Source organism: Monoraphidium neglectum, assembly GCF_000611645.1.
Source record: "Monoraphidium neglectum strain SAG 48.87 unplaced genomic scaffold scaffold00164, whole genome shotgun sequence".
Taxonomy (NCBI): Eukaryota; Viridiplantae; Chlorophyta; class Chlorophyceae; order Sphaeropleales; family Selenastraceae; genus Monoraphidium; species Monoraphidium neglectum.
Window position 1 is genome coordinate 15,395 of NW_014013464.1, and position 15,816 is coordinate 31,210.

The 15,816-nt window shown below is 65.2% G+C and overlaps 3 protein-coding genes across 3 annotated transcripts; 2 read left to right on the forward strand and 1 right to left on the reverse strand.

Moving 5' to 3' along the window:
- Positions 1 to 104: 104 nt before the first annotated feature.
- MNEG_1601 (hypothetical protein) lies at positions 105 to 2,739 on the forward strand (the record flags this gene model as incomplete). Its single annotated transcript, XM_014049921.1, has 9 exons — positions 105 to 250; positions 402 to 444; positions 540 to 590; positions 722 to 760; positions 987 to 1,067; positions 1,258 to 1,545; positions 1,651 to 1,724; positions 1,923 to 2,255; positions 2,574 to 2,739. The coding sequence occupies 9 exons, from the start codon at positions 105 to 107 to the stop codon at positions 2,737 to 2,739; spliced, it is 1,221 nt and encodes a 406-aa protein (XP_013905375.1).
- A 2,267-nt stretch (positions 2,740 to 5,006) lies between these two features.
- On the reverse strand, positions 5,007 to 6,491 carry MNEG_1602 (40S ribosomal protein S9-2; the record flags this gene model as incomplete). The annotated part of the gene is made up of 4 exons (XM_014049922.1): positions 5,007 to 5,040; positions 5,203 to 5,334; positions 5,794 to 6,175; positions 6,464 to 6,491. 4 exons carry the CDS (start codon positions 6,489 to 6,491, stop codon positions 5,007 to 5,009), a joined length of 576 nt encoding a protein of 191 aa, XP_013905376.1.
- Positions 6,492 to 9,127: 2,636 nt separating this feature from the next.
- Positions 9,128 to 14,165, forward strand: MNEG_1603 (hypothetical protein; the record flags this gene model as incomplete). The annotated part of the gene is made up of 10 exons (XM_014049923.1): positions 9,128 to 9,146; positions 9,414 to 9,542; positions 9,769 to 9,851; positions 10,091 to 10,325; positions 10,478 to 10,672; positions 10,872 to 11,339; positions 11,503 to 12,035; positions 12,313 to 12,744; positions 13,048 to 13,194; positions 13,425 to 14,165. The coding sequence occupies 10 exons, from the start codon at positions 9,128 to 9,130 to the stop codon at positions 14,163 to 14,165; spliced, it is 2,982 nt and encodes a 993-aa protein (XP_013905377.1).
- Positions 14,166 to 15,816: the final 1,651 nt, after the last annotated feature.

The following is a 15,816-nucleotide window of genomic DNA, read 5'->3' on the forward strand; positions in this document are numbered from 1 at the left end:
AAACTACGCTTTTCAGCCAGGTCACCACATAGTAGTTCGGTGTATCTCTTCTGTTTGATCGGCTTTGATGTTGATTCGGCCTGCTTTCACAGCGAGTTGAGGCCATGGACAAGATCACGCTGGACCCTCAAGCAAGCCACGATGCATTCGTCAGCAATTCGAGCGAAGCTCCGGTTGTGGCAGCAGCGGACGGCGCGCCCGCGGCTCCTGCCTCGGGATCCCCCCGCTCAGACGCCGTGGGGTCTGAATCGTGCGTCCTCAAGCTGAAAGGATTGCCATACTCGTAAGTTTTCCGAAGAAGGAACGCGGGGGCCCTTCACGCCTTTCAGCTGCGTGCCCCTGCCCGTGCAGGTGTGCCGACGCGCACACCCCTCACCACCGCGCCCATATCCCTCTCACAGCGTCGGAGAGGCCCAAATCAGAGACTTCTTCACCGGTTACACGGTACGTCACTCGTAAACATACCCAAAATCTGCGCTTACGGAAACACTACAGCATGTACAGACAATTGCCCTTGCTGCCTTCGCCTTTGATCGCAGTTGAAAGAAGTGGCGTTTGTCTACGAGCCAGATGGACGGCCCAGCGGGCTGGTGAGTGCTCGGCATCGGGCGCAGCGCAGCGGCTGCGCTCTTGTGCGAATGTCCAGCAGCAAGGCCGTACGTGAGTAGGGCGGTGCCGCAAGGCAACCATCAAGCTATCGTCCTCGCGGCACCCTTTGCAGGCCTTCGCCGAGTTTGCATCACGCGATGAGGCGCTGCAGGTGCGCGACTGCCCTCCAGCTGCCACTCAGCGCCCGGCAGAAACCCGCAGCGCGCTCGCCACGAGTGTGCGAGCTCCCACAGCCGCACCGCCCACATTTGAAGGGGCCTGCGCCTGCCTTTGGCCGAGCCGAGCCGAGCCGCCCCAGCTCCACTCGCTGTGTCTCCGCACCCTTGGCGGCATTCCCCCGCAAACACCGAACTCCAGCCTCACGCCAACGGCCGCAGGCCATGTCCAAGAACGGGGCGTACATAGGGGAGCGCTACGTGCGCCTGCTGCACGTACCAAAACAGGAGATGCAGGAGCAGGTGGGCCGGCGGCGCGCGCACCCTCTAGTGCGAGCGCGTCCGCGCACACGCGTGCCGCGCGCGTGTGTGCAGCGAGGGTGGCCGTGGAGGCGGCACCGGCAGTGGCTCGCCAGCAGTGGCGGGCGGGCGGACAGGGACGGACAGTTTGTAGACTCGCACACATGAAACACCCTTGCCTTTTGTTCATCAGGTCCGCCTGGGTACCGCAGCTATCCCCGGCAACGGCAACCGCCGCGGCCGCCAGCAGCCCAACCTAGCCATGCGAGGCGCCGGCGGCTTCGACCCCCGCGGCGGCCTGCAAGGCTACGCCGGCGCTGATCACGCGCGGCTCCCGCACGGCGCGCTGCTGCAGCCGCCGCAGCGGCCGGCGGAGTTGCAGGCGTACGGTGCGCCCCACGCGCACGTGCACGTGCACCTGCAGCAAGCCGGCGCAGGCGCCGGCCCGCACCTGCAGCAGGCCGGCGGCGGCGGGCCGATGGTCGGTGCGGGCGCCAGGCACGGGCCGATTGTAGCGGTTGCAGGGCCCCACGGGCAGCTGAGTCAGCTCGTGCACCTCGCGCCACACCACGGCGGCCTCGTCCAGCTCGGCCACGGCGGGGTGCCCCAGGGCGCGCAGCAGGAGCTGGTGCCAGTCGCCGTCGCCAACGCGCCCATGGGGTGGGTGCGCGGAGCCGCGGCTGCGGTCCCGCGTGCGCCGCGGTGCCCTGTGCGGCTGCCTTTGTCGACGGCCGTTGGCCCTGCTCCTTTGCCACACTCAATCCTGAGAGCGTGGGCGTGCCAATGGTGCTCTGATCGCCTCGACTCACCCTGCACCGCACCGCACCCGCGCGCCGCGTGCGCATGGCGAACCTGCAGGGTGACGCACCTGCAGATGGCGCCGCCCCACTTGGCATTGGCGTACCAGCTCGGCGGCATGTCCCTCGGCGGCCCTCCATCCGGCGCGCAAGGCGGCCACGGCCCTCACGTGGGCCACACGCAGCAGCTCGTGCAGCAGCAGGGCGGCTACATTGGCGGCGGCGGCGGCGGCGGCGGTGTCTACGGCGCGCCGCTGGGCGGCGGCGGCTACGGGCAGCAAGTGGCGACCGCGGCGCAGCCCGTGATGGTGATCGGCACCGAGTCAAAGACGGTCAAGATCAGGGGGCTGCCCTTCCGCGCGACGCCGCTCGACATCTTCAACTTTTTCGAAGGGTGCGCTCCGACGGCGGGCGCGTACGCGGTCGTTCACGCGCCGCCGCCGTCTGCACCGAGCGCCAAGCCGCCGGCCGCGGCGCCCGCACGCCCGGGGACCCCTCCCCCTGGCCTGACACGCAGCCGGCCTCGTCCCCCTAGCGGCACGCGGCTTCGGCCTGTGCTTCTCATCCGCAACCCGCCTGGAGTTATGGCTGCGTATCAGCCCACCACCTTGTCCGGACTCGCACTCCCGAACTCAAACCCAAATCCAAATTCCTCGCCTCCCCCTCCCTCACCCTTCCTTCCTTTCATGACATCTTGTTGACCCTTACCAAGGTACGACCACCAGGTCGACTCCCTGCAGCTGGGCGTGGACGCCCTCGGCCGCCCCAGCGGCGAGGCCTGGCTCACATTCAGTAGCTGCGAGGAGGCGCTGAGGGCGGTGCGCGAGCGCAACCGCCACTACCTCGGGAACCGCTACCTCGAGCTGTCGCTGACGTGATCTGGCGGGACGGGGGTCTGGCGCAGCGACTGGGGCCGGGCGCGCCGGCGCGCAGCCTGGTGCGGCGGCGCGGCGTTCGTTCTTGTTGACAGTGGGGAGGGGGAACCGGCGCGAACGCCAGAAACAGAGACACAGAGAGAGAGAAACCACACGGGGGGTTTGGTGTGCACGAGCGCCAAGCGCGAGTGCGCGTGCGCGCGGGCCGGCCGAAACGCCGGCCCGTGCGCGGGCGCGCGTGCCTTGAGGGCACATCGGGTTTGCTGCTGGGTGCGCGCCTCAGTGCGCACTGACAGCTCTGTCGCGTCCCCTGCGCCTGCGGGTCAATTTGGGCCTTTCTCTCAGCACTGCTCCGCACGACATAGGCCAAAGGGGCCGCGCATGCACGTGCGTGGCGGCCCCCTGCCGCGGCCGCCAGCTGTCACGCTCCGAATGTGGTGGCTGGTGGGCGGTGCGCAGCGACACGTGCGGGGTCGGCCGCCCCAACACACTCATTACTCATTAGGCTCGGCCGCCGGCCATTGATGCGTTTTCAGGTGTGTGGGGCCGCTTGCCCAGGGTAGCCCTCTGGCTGCCAGCGCTAGAGGAACCCTGCTCGGCCCCAGCTTGGCCCGCCCCTGCCGCTGCTCCTCATCCTTGAGGCTGTGCGCCGTGCCGCACGCCGCTTTGCCTGCGCGCTTGGCAGGCGGCGCGCGGAAATCCGCCTCGCCAGCGGCCGAGCGCCTGCGCCGCCCGCGCGCGCCGGGATCGCGCGCGCCGGGGTCGGCGGGCGTCGCGCGGGGGCGCCCGTGCTGCCTGCCCAACCTGCCTGTTTGAAGGCTTTGCATCGCCCAAAGCGTCTGGAAATCTTCTCTATGCCCAATGCCTCGGAGAACATGTCATCTGCACACGCACTGACACCGCTGATGTTTGTGCACACATACACACCAACCACACCACACACACACTGACTCGTATTGACCAATCGTTGGGCCCATGGCGGCCATTAAAGGGAGAGGTGCTTGCTGCTGGTTGCGCCCCGCGGGCGGCGCGTTTCTTTGCCCTCTGACCGGTCAAACCCTGGGCCTTGGGATCTATCCCCTGCTGACTTGGCGCAGCTTTCCAATCCAAATCGCGGCACGCAATCTAGCGCGTCGTGCGGAGCGTGGCGCATGCCTTGAAATAGTACAAGCAGGGGGCCGGCGCACCTATGCGTACTGGCCTGGGATTCGTAGCTTTTCGCGTGCGTGCATCGAGATGGGCTCTATTTGACCGCAGCACAAAGCATGCGTCGCCGCCGCTGCTGCGCACGCGTCGACCGCGCCAACGCAGGCCGCTAGCCGGGCTGCACGGCGCCGGCAGCGCGCGTGCCGCTGTCGGCCCTGTGGCGCTGCGCCGGCGTTTGCGTGGCCTCCTTTTGTGGCAATCGGGCACTCCCTAGTTGTTTTCGATGCTCTCGATGCCTTGACTCGCACAACAACTGCTGGAAGCCAAAAAAAAAACCTGTGTCGATTTTGGTTGTTCAACCGCTAGTAGCGGTAGCACTGCCCCGCGCACACGGCGTGGAGTTGGCGTGACCGGGGGATTGAGCGGGCGGGGTGAAACGCTTGTGGGTTTGGTGCAGGGGTCGGGAGCCAGCCGGCGCCGCTCGCGCGAATCCGGCCGGGCTGCCGCCTGAGGCCGTGCGCATGGAACGGCGCTTGAACTGTTGCAGCAAGGCGCAGGGGCCCGCCACGCCGCGTCCTTAGAGGGCTCAGCCGGAGACCCCAGCGCGTGCCGCCTTGCTGGCTGCGGCGCCGCCAGCGCTTGGCCCTTCCGCGGCGTCCAGTGGGCTGTGCAGGGGGCGCGCCCTGGACGTCGTCAGCAGCAGGACGTGCGCGCGCTGCCCGCTGCTGCACTGTCCGGCCCTTTGGAAGACAACGGAATTCGCAACGGAACTCGCTGGCGAGGCGCACATGGCTGCTGCTGCTGCTGCTGCCCCGGCTCCGATAAGCACTGCCATAGGGTACGCAGCGCCCCCCATTGACACTGCTGAGCCCTGCTCTGTTTGTGGAACCCATATCAAGCTCACGCAAGCCCCTAGTTTAACGCTACTCAGCATTCAGGAGCGTAAGTCATCCCAGTGTTTGCAAAGGCACATCAGACGTTGAGGATTACAAGCCGCCTGCATCGTTATGGGCAGCGCGAAGCCCCCCGCGTCCGGAGCGCCGCCGCTGCGCCGGCGCCCCAGCGCTGGCGGCAGAAGGCTCGCACGCAGGCCCACAAATGAGCCGCGGGCCGGGCCGGCCACCTCACTCGTCGTCCTCGGCGTCGCCGCCGCCCTTGCTGCGGATGGGGTAGGGTGGAGAGTGGGTGAGGGAGTGGGCGGTGCGGAGCAAGCGGGGGCTGGTGGGGAGACGGGGCAGGCAGCCAGCATGCATTCTCACGCGGCCGCGTGCGCGTGCGCGCTAGCCGGCGCCGCCCGATTCCTGCTGCTGCGCCACTCACGCGGCCTGGTGCTTCCTCTTCACGCGGCCGGGGCGGCCGCCGCCAAAGGGCGAGGTGAGGCTGAAGTCGATGTGCTTCTGGCTGTCGACGCGCACAAGGAACGAGGGGATGTTCACCACCTGCTTGCCCACCCTGTTGAAAGGAGGGTGTGCGCGTGCGCATGTGTGGGTGTGTACTACTGTGCAGGTGCGTGTGTGTGGTCGCGTGGTCAGAATTATGGTGGATGAGGGCTGACCAAGCGGGAGCAGCAGACTGTGCGGCTCAGGGTGGCTCCATAATCCGCCGCGCTGGCCAGGCCGCTGCAACGTTACAGGACGAGGGTCAGCCTGGGCCCCCGCGTTGCGCGCACCCCACCCACTCCACGCGCTAGCTGCACAGAGGCCCACCGCGTCGACCGCAGCCGGAACTGCACACATGGATCACCGCTAGCTGCCGCCCCCCCAGAACCGCAACAACTCTATGCTGGAGCGGCTGCCACTCCAGCGACACGGGACCCAGCTGACACCGCCGCCGCCACCACCACCGCCGCCACTGCTGCCGCCGCTGCCGCGCGTGGCGTGAACCCCTTGCCCCCCCCATGCGCACGCGCACCTGATGTGGCGCTGGCGGATCAGCACACGCGCGTGGTGGATCGACTTGGCGAGCCCCTGCTTGAACACGAGCGTCTGCAGGCGGCGCTCCAGGAAGTCCTGCGGCGACAGAGCCAGCACGTAATCCAGCTTGTCCTGCGTCTCGTTGAGCAGGCCGTACTTGTACATGCGGCGCATCAGCGCGTTGCCCTCGAAGATGCGCTTGGGGTCCTTGTCCTCCAGCGTCAGCAGCACACGCGCCGCCTTGCGGATCTTGGACAGCACCATCTGCACGCGCCACAGCTCGCGCTTGTTGCGCAGGCCGTACTCGCCGACCAGCTTCAGCTCGGCGTCCAGGCGCTCCTTCTCGAAGGGGCGCCTGGGCTTCTTGAAGGTCTTACCATCTGCAAGGCGCAGGGCGCGATGCACAACGAGGGCAGGTGAAGGGGGCCGAATGCTGCAAGTGAAGTGCGGGGTCCCCACAAGACGGCGGGGTTCCCCGCCTGGACGAGGCTGCACTTCAACAGGTATTATGGTATGCGATTTCCACGATCGTCCAGCTGGCGGTGGCCGCGCTGGCTGCCACAGGAGCCGCCTGCACTATCACCGATCTAAGCCGTGCTGCGCAGTGTCCGCGGCCTGCAGAATAAAAAACATAGCTCTACAGCTGCACCACGCCTCTATCCACGCACATGAGCGATAGAAGCCAATCTTCGGCATCCTGGAGCGCTCAGGACGTCTTCGGGGGCTTCCCGAGCTACGTTGGAGGCCTGTTGGGGGCCTAAAGAGGACGAGGCAGGCGCGCGTCGGCGGGTTTGGGCCGCTGGTGCAAACAGCAGCAGCTGCTGCGTTTTGTGGCCGGTCGTCTCCCGCGCGCACGACATGCGAACCGCCGGCAATGCGTCCGTGCCGCTGGACAGCGCGACAATTTCAGTAGTTGTAGACCCACTGTTGATCGGCAGGAGCCCTGGGAGTGGACATGCAACGGTCTGGCAGGTTGGCGAGAACACCACACCGCAGGGTGGCAACCTGCCGCTTGTGGAGCTTGCCGCATTGCATGGGCTGGCATTCACCCGCAGCAGCCTCCGAGCAGCTGAAGCTGGGGATATGCCAGTTGTAATGTTGAGCTGTCTGAGGCATTTGCAGCTGCTTGCCGTATGTGCAATGACGAGCCCGGCATGGAGCACCACGCTGCGTGGTATTCCATGGATTGCAATTCAAGCGTCGTGGGAGAGGGGGCCGCTGAAAGTAGAATGCACGATGAGGCTGCTGAGTGCAGGCCCTGGTTCATACTAGAGCTTTGTCATGATGAATAGCATATTGGCCTCTGTCGTCTCATGTCGCTACGGGGCAAACGACCTCTGTGAGCACATCGGGTTTCCTGGCAGCCATCACTTGAATCAGGATGGCACTGAAAAATCTTCGCTCCCCGCAGTGTGGCCCCAGACTCACCACAGGAAAGCAGTTACATTGTACAGCAGACTATGCGGCTGGGAAGGTACCAATCTAGCCATGTGACTGTTGCTGTTAAAGGACGTCATTGCTGCAAAGAGCCTGAGTCAGAGCTCAGCAGGCCAAAGCTCTTTGAAGCGCGGCCATGCGGGCCATGCGGCCCCAGAGTCAGGCGTTGAGTGTTGACCAGTCAAACCTGATGGTAAACATTCTGAACTAGTTGTGTTGCACACTTAGCGAAATGGCTCGTGTGCTTAACTTTATGACATTTAAATAGCCTGCGCGTGTCATGGAGCACCTTGCCGATGACCCGGTGGCTGTCGAGGAGGGCGGGAAAGACGAAACGAACGAATCAGGAGTACGCCCAGATCAAATAAGCGCATATGCCCTGCCGGCTGGAGCGCAGCAGCAGGTTGGAGTTGGTGACGCTGCACTGCGCCACGCAGCTGCACAAGTGTTGGCTGCTGCAAAACGTGCGCACGTGGTTGCCCACGGTAGCCCCAACCACATTGGAACCAAAATAAACATGATTGCCTGAAACGCACCTCCTTGTGCCAATGCAAACAGCGCGTGAGGCGGCGGCGGCTGTTTTGGGCTGCTGTGGCCGGTGGGTTGGTCGTCATGGCAGTGCTGGCTGCGGTCTTGCCCGCTTGCCTCACAGGGGGCGGCCGCTGCGGGAGGCGGAGTCCTTCATCAAAAAGCCAGGTTTGTGATAATCACGGGGGGCGCCGTCTTGAGGTGCACATCATGTGCCATCTTGACAATCCAACTCGCTGATAGAGGAGACCCGGCCCTGCAAGGTGCAGCGCCCGCACGCACCGCGCAACGTTCGCCTACATATGTGCGTTGCGATCGCACGCAGACCGAGGCCGCTCTCCGTTTGATTGTGGCAGCTCGGCTGGCAGGTGTTGACGCCCGCGATGCGCTGCCGCCAGAGATCCGGCAGTTTGTGCAGCGCGTGAGGCTGCCCAGCAGCGCCCTGCAGGTGTGTGGGGGGGGACGCCGGGCTGGTGGCACGCACCAGGCGCAGCGAATGCCGGCGAGCTCCATTTTGAGCGTTGACACTTGCCCTTTCCTGGGTGCTGCCGGTGCAACTGAGGGTGTGGGGACCCCATGAGTTTGACGAGACAAGGTGTGCGGCCCGGCCACCATCACTGCAGGTACTCAGCCTCGCAAGCGAAGACCTTCTGGATGAGGCTCATCGCATCCTCGACAAACACGTCAGTGAGCACCTCATCATGTGCTGAGACAAGGACCACGGTTTCAGAGCCTTGAAAAACGCGAGCCGCCTGCGTGCAGATAGATAGATAGATAGATAAGTTACTCATACCATAGCAGCTTCAGCAGGTGCAGCTTCAGCAGGTGCACGCATCGCAGCTGCTCACATTCAGAGGCACATCACCCTGCCCAAGCGCACACGCTCATGATGTCGCTTTGTGTTGCCGCGCACGCAGACATCTCACTGGTCCTGAGGGACTTCAAAATGTCAGTGGGCGAGGGCAGCAACGGTCCGGCCCGACGCCGCCAGCGGCGGCGCCTGCAGCAGCAGCAGAGCCAGCTCCCGTGGCAGTTGACAAAAATTGGGGCAGACGCAGCGTGGGACGTCACCAAAGGTGTGGCAAGGCAAGGGTCGGGACTCATAGCCTGTGGATGTGAATTCCCTGCCCCCTCCGAGCGCGCTCATCGATGTTGCATGCATGTGGCAAACAGGGCGAATAGTTTGGGCCCTCACAGCTTCAACCCATCCTCCCGGCTGCAACACACACCACCCAACCTTGCCAATGACACGATGTGGAGGGCGGAACACGGTGGTGGTGGCTGTGCTGGATACAGGCGCTGACATCACCCACCCAGATCTTGTGTCAAGCCTGTGGTCCAACCCAAGGGAGATACCCGGCAACGGGATGGATGACGATGGCAATGGTAGGCAAAAATGTGGCAGGCTGCGTGACGACATTGCCTGGCGCGCACAGCAGACGTGCACAACGCTGGTACCCACCCACGCATCCCAGACCAGCTTGGGCTGCTCGTCACTCCCCACCCCTCGGAGCGTTGTGGCTGCCCCAGCGCCCTGGCAGTACCAGTACCGCTGCTGTAATGACAAGACGCCATGCCGCCCGCTGTTGGCATCCCTCCAGCCGCCTCGCACCTGACAAAGCAAAACTTACTGCTGGCCCCAAAACTCGCCAGGGTTTGTAGATGACGTCAACGGCTACAGCTTCCTGGGCGCCTGCAATGGGGAGCTGGACATGTTTGGCGACTGCAGCCAGTGCGGGCCGACCAGCGACGTGACCGATGACGACGGACATGGGACGCATGGTGAGATGTTGCCAGCTGGCTTGCAAGGATGGCTGGCTAGCTATTTTAGTTGGTTGCAGGGCGCCGTACGCGTGTCGCCTGTGCACTTTGTCGCAGTGTGCACGGGGCCAACAATGCTCAAATCAGGGCGACGCGATTGCGGTGACTGCATCAAGCAATGGGTGCGGGCCGCGGGTCTTCCCCTCATCAACACGCACGGCCCCGCCTCTCGGCACACGCACCGCAGTTGCTGGCATTATCGCAGCCGCTAGGGACGCCGGGCTGGGGGTGGCAGGGGTTGCCCCAGCTGTCAAGATCATGGTGCTCAAGGTTTGAAACCTGCGTATGTCGTCTGCGGGGGGTTTGAGGCACCAAAATCAGTTTGCCAGGTGCTTCGATCAACCACTGCTGTTTGAGTCGTCTGACGGGTTGGCGTTCGCCCTGCCACTCTGCCCGCTCAGCCGACTCTGCTCACTCTGCATCAAACCGGCCCTTACAGCGGCCCTTACAGCGCTCCAGGCGCCTGGCGAGCTTCAACACGCAAACGCCTCCCCTCAACCGCGCGCCAGGTCAGCGACTGCGCCACGGGCGCCATCTACGCGGCCGCCGTCTTCAGCGCCCTCGACTACGCCCTGCGCATGGGCGCCCAGCTCGTCTCCTGCTCATTTGGCCGCTCCTACCCAGACGGGTTTGCGCCCGTCAGCTACCCCCCACCGTCCGAGGGCCACCAGGCGCAGGCGGCCGCGTACCTGCAGGCCGTGATGCCCCTGAAGAGCGCCGGCGTGCTGCTGATGGCCGCCGCAGGTGCGCCCCGCCGCCTTGCGCATGCGCGTGTGGTTCCATCCCCCTGGCAGCGCAGTTTTTTGCTTGGTTCTGCCGGCCTTGTGATTTTTGCACTCCACATGGCTCTTTTTGGCAGCTCAATGTCAATCAACGCCCCTTGGCCCCACTCGCAGGCAACAATGCGCTCAACCTTGATTTGCTGAGCAGCTTCGGCTACTCCAACAACCCCTGCCTAACGGGCACCACCTTGGACAATGTGCTGTGTGTGGCCGCCACGCTCGAAAACGACACCCTCGCCTCTTACAGCAACTATGGGCTGCGGGCGGTCGCCATCGGCGCGCCGGGCAGCGTGCGCAGCACGTGGCCAGGTGATTTGTGCGGCGCCCTCCAGTGCTTTATGGCTGCCTGGCTCACATCCGCTCGGGCAGCTGTGTTGATTACTGCCTCACCACGTCACCCCCTGCGAACACATGCAGATGCGCGGAAAGCCAACTGCTCACCCTGCAGCACATCTGCCCACGCACGCGTGCCTGCTCCTGCTCTTGCCGTCCAACCCCGCACCCCCAGGCAAGACCGCCAGGGACTTGTGGGGCACTTCCATGGCGACGCCTGTGGTGACGGGTGCCGCGGCGCTGGTGCTCTCCACTGTCTCTATCCTTACGGGCAACACCACAGGCCTGGCCTCGGCTGTCAGGCAGCTGCTGCTCGCATCCGCCGCCGCGCCGCCCTCGGCGGCCGGCACGTTCAACCGCCGCGTCGACGCCGGCGCCGCGGTGCGCGCGGCGGTCGCCAAGTATGCGCCCGCCGGCAGCCTCCCGTCGCCGGCGCCCCTGGCGGCGGGCGCGATGGAGGGCGCCGCGATGCAGCACACCACATTTGCGGAGCGCTACTACAAGGCCGGCGTCCCCGGGGGCTGGCAGGCGGGCGTTGCGCTGGACACGTCGGCACGTGCGGCGCAGCTGCCGCTCGGAGGCTTCAAGTATGGTGCCGGGTACACCGCTCGCTTCACGGCGTGCACATACCTGGGAAGCTCTGGTGAGCGTGGGGCGCTCTGTCGTTTGACCTTATTGTAACTGCCAGGCCGGCCTCAACCCACCGCCTCGAGGCAGATGACGTTGAGCGCCGTCTTCCCGTCCCCCAAGGCCATCGTTTCAAGGACCCCTTGGTCGCACTTGTTTGCGGCCTCCCTTCCCGCCAGGCATCTACAGCGTCCGCGTCACTGCGGCGGCCGCGGAGCTGGCCGTCTCCGGCGCCGCCGCGCCCTCGCGTGCCGGCCCCGGCAGCCGCCTGTTCCTCTTCCGCGCCCAGGCGGCCGGCTGGTACACCTTCGACCTCGCCCTCACAAACGCCACCGGCTCCGTTGATATGGAGATTCAAACGCCGGCGTCCGGGACCTACTTGCGCATCACCAGCTGGCTCGCGCCCCCGGCGACGCCACCGCCGTTGCCGGCGCCCGGGTTCGTCACATCCCGCGCGTCTTGGACCGTGTACTACAACACGACGCCCTCCGTCATCAGCCTCTGCCCCGGGGCGCTCGCCAGCCTGGGGGGCGCACGCCAGCCGGGCGCGCTGGCGGCGCTGCAGAACGCGGCTGTTGCGCCGGCGCTGGCATTTGCGCCGGGGGAACTGCGGGCGTTCCTGTTCCCGGGTGGCGTGGCGGCGGGCGCGGGCGCCGCGGGGGTCGTCCTGGGCGGCGTGGACGTGGCTGCCAACGCCACGTACACCTTCAAGGTGATACAGGGTGACCGGAGTGATTCTTGCTTCGGCCTGCTGCCCGGTGGAGTCGAGACAGCGTGCACATGACTTGGACACGTATCGGCCTGGCTCTCAAGGCCGGCACTGCTGCTGGCCTTGAAGCCACCTGCCGCCCCCACAGAAAAAACCCTGACATAAACCCCAAAACCTGAACCCTAGTAATTGGCCCAAACATCCCTGTGCGGAGTGCTACTATGCGGGCAGCTTCCGTCATGCGAGACGCTTTGCAAATGCCCCTGCACCATCCCGGCAGGTGACCTGCAAGGGCTGCACACTCTCGGTGGGCGGGCAGCTGCTGATTGACTCATGGCAGTCCACATCGGTTCTCAACGGCACGGCCAAGCAGAGCGGGTGCACCAAGTTCCAGCGGGCCGGGGTCCAGAGGGTTCAGGTCAACTTTGGGGGCGCGGCGCTGGCTGACGCGCCCCTGCAGCTGCACTGGGCGCCGTGCAGCGCGACCAGCACCCTCAACTGGGTGCCTGTGGCGCCCGCCGACGCGAGTGCGTGGGTGCCGGCGGAGGCGCTGACTGGATACATCGGCGGCGCACAGTGCGACGTGTGGCGCGGCGCGGTGGTGGCGCCAGCGGGGGTCGCGCCCATGTTAAAAGTGCGGCTGCCGGAGGCGTCGGCCTCCGCAAACCCTGTGGATGCGCCGCTCTCATCCGGCTTCCCCAGCAGCCTTGAGGTGGGCGGGTCAGCCCTTTGCTGCTCTTGAGATATGAATGAGCTTATGAGCTTCTCGATTCAGCTACACAGCCAGCGCAAGGGCATGGTGCAAGAAACGCCTGGTCAACAATTCATCACGCAGGGCAGGGTCCAGTGGGTAGCAAGCACAGCAAGGGTGGCACAGCAAGGGTGGCACAAAGCTGCCATGCCATGCTGTGGACGAGTTACTGTGTTTAGTCCTCCCTTTGTCATACCCTTTCCGTGGGCAACACCCTAATGACGGCCAAGCATTCCCGCATTGATGCCCATCCTGTCGTCTCAGGGCCTCCTGCCAGGGCTGGCGGCGGCTTACCCTTCCACCAGCCCGCAGCTCTTCAGCGCCCGCTGCTGGGCGTTCACGTCCGCCGCGCTCGGGGCCATCACCATGTTGCCCAAGGGCGCCTCGGCCGCGTACCTCGGACACGCGCAGGTGCGGGGCTGATCGCCCGCGGACGCGCGGGTCAAAGCGCCGCCGCTCGACTGCCACGCACGCTGCGCCATGCTTGACTCCCGCTGAATGCTGTCATTGGCTGGCAGGGACCGCGTCACAAAACGAGGCGGCGTTTGAAGCCTTGCCTGCGCAGCACTGCCCAACAGCCAAGCCGCAACCTGAGTGCCTTGCGCCGCCTGCCCGCCCGCCTGTCCGCTTGCCACGGCCAGGTATGGGACGGCGCCCAGGCGACGCCGCCCGCGGCGTGGCGCCACGCCGCCAGCGGCGCGGTCCTGCGGCCGCTCGTCCTGGAGTGGCGCGGCGTCGCGGCGGCCCAGGCGCTCGCCGTCTACGCGAGCGGGGCGCCGCTGCGCGTGTCCCTCGCGGCCATGCGGCTGCCGCTGCCGGTCCAGCCGGCGGCCGACCCCCGCTTTGTCGGTGTCCCCGGGCACGCCAGCCAGGCATACTATTCGCCGGCCCCCGCACTGCCAGACTTGCCGGGGCTCATCTTGTTCGACGCCTCGCAGCTGACGGCACGCGGCGCGTACAACAATGCCACCGCCGGCCTCGACGTCGCGGTGGGGTCGTACTTCGGCGTCCCGCCCGGCGCGCTGCGGTACGCGGTGACAACGGGTTACACGACGTCTCCCGCGACGACTAAGGGGCGCCTCTTGCTCGCGCGCCTCAGCTGGGCCAACCCCGCCGGCCAGGGTGCCACCCTCGTGGCCGGCGGAGCCTCCGGCGTCACGATTCGCAACGGCGACGGCTTCGGGCTGCGGGTTGCACCGGGCGCGGCGGCTGAAAGCTTCTCCTACGATTTTTACCTCCCCCCTGGCCTGCTGCGGCTGACGGCCGTGGTGAAGACGCAGGCGCCGGGGGCCGGCGCCGCGTTTTTCGCATCGCTGACGACGGCTGGGCAGGGGGGCGCTGCGATCGGCGCGCGCAATTGGCTGAAGGCGTTGGACCTGTGATTGCACGGGCCCCCTTGAGATAGCGCTGATTGAACCCGTGTGGTGCATGAGACGAATTCTTGCTGCGCCTGATTGATTCATGTTGGGTGTTTCAAGCAATAATGTGCAGAACCATGAAGTGTTTTAGCTCAGTGTGTGTGTGTGTTTGTGTGGTTGTTTTGCATTACACATATGCAGGCTGAAGGCCAAACGTACAGCGCTGCATCCTTTGTACAACGCATGTGTGCAGCCTAACTGGATGGCGATAATGTCACTTGTGTGTAGCCTGGTCCCCGTACTCGTGCTCCTCCTGTCACGCAAGAGTAAAATGACATGGCTCCTGTGCCCTAAACCCTGATATTGTGGGACCCATTCCCCTGGCAATGATGCCAACGTGATCTCGGCCGCCGACAGGCACACTACTCACGGGGCTGCCCTTTGAGATGGTGCGCCCCCAACGCGCCAAACCCACGCAATCACCGACGACCACGCCCCCATGCCGCCACTGCCAACTATGCCACCACGCCCGACCGGCATATTCCTGAGGAGAAATAACCTTGGCGGCTGTCCGCATTGGTTCAGGGCGTGCCTGGCCTTGCCAGTTGGCCGAGCAGGGGCGTGAGGCCCGGCTTGTGTTCGCCAATGACTGGCAGGGAGCCCACAAGGGCACGCCTGACGGTTTGCTGGTGGTGTGCGGCCGCAGGAGATGCCAGCGCTTGGCACTGCAACGCCTCCGCCGGCCCCTCCCCCAATCCACCCGGCACGGGCCAACACACCAGGTGTGAGCAGGAGCACTCAGCTCCTGACGGATGAGAGCAGCTGAGCAGGCACCCACGGCGTGCCCCTCATCCGGCACCTTTGCGGCATTGCCAACCATTCTATTCACGCGCGGACGCCTCCTCCCGCGCAGCATACAGGTGTGGACCGCGCCGTGCACTGCGTTCCCGCTTTGCGCTGTGCTGCTTCGCTGCAGTACGGCAGGTGACCACCGCAGGGTGGGCTGTGCTCCCACATTGGAAGCTATAAATTCATCATTGCATTCGAGATGTGAAACTCGTGGCGCGATCATACCGCACGGGCGCGTGCAGCCACCTGGGTCAACAACGTTGTCAGCGATATCTCAAAAACCCAAGGGCACGGTGAATTGAACATCCATACCGTGATTTATATTATCTGGACCAACAGTCCCACACAGACGCAGCTGTCAATCTGTTGTGCGAAGCTGTTCGAAGGCGGTGTGCACCAGAGGCCTCGACACGGGGTGCGCGGCCGGGAAGGGCGTATATTTTGGACTCACTGCTCGACAGCGCACCTCTCTGCTGTGCAAGCGCGTGTGGCACCGCCTCTCACCCTGCGTGCACACCATGATGCTGCTTGCAGCGCGTCGCTGAGAATGCCATCGGAGCTTCCTATCTGATGGCGGCGATCGCTACCCCTGAAGCACCTTTGTCAGGGTGAGGCGCTGCGGTGCTGTTTCCGATCCCCGCAGCAGCCATGTGCAGCAAGGCCCATGCGCTCAACAACGCAAGGCTGTGTGATGCCATCTTATCATACGTGCCTGCTGCATTTCAGCAATCCCGAAGAACTGAATGAAAAATCATCGCGGCCTTGAGCACGCGCCCATCATTGCCGCGCTGGCCCGCCCGCTCCTTGCAGGCGGGGAGGCGGCGGC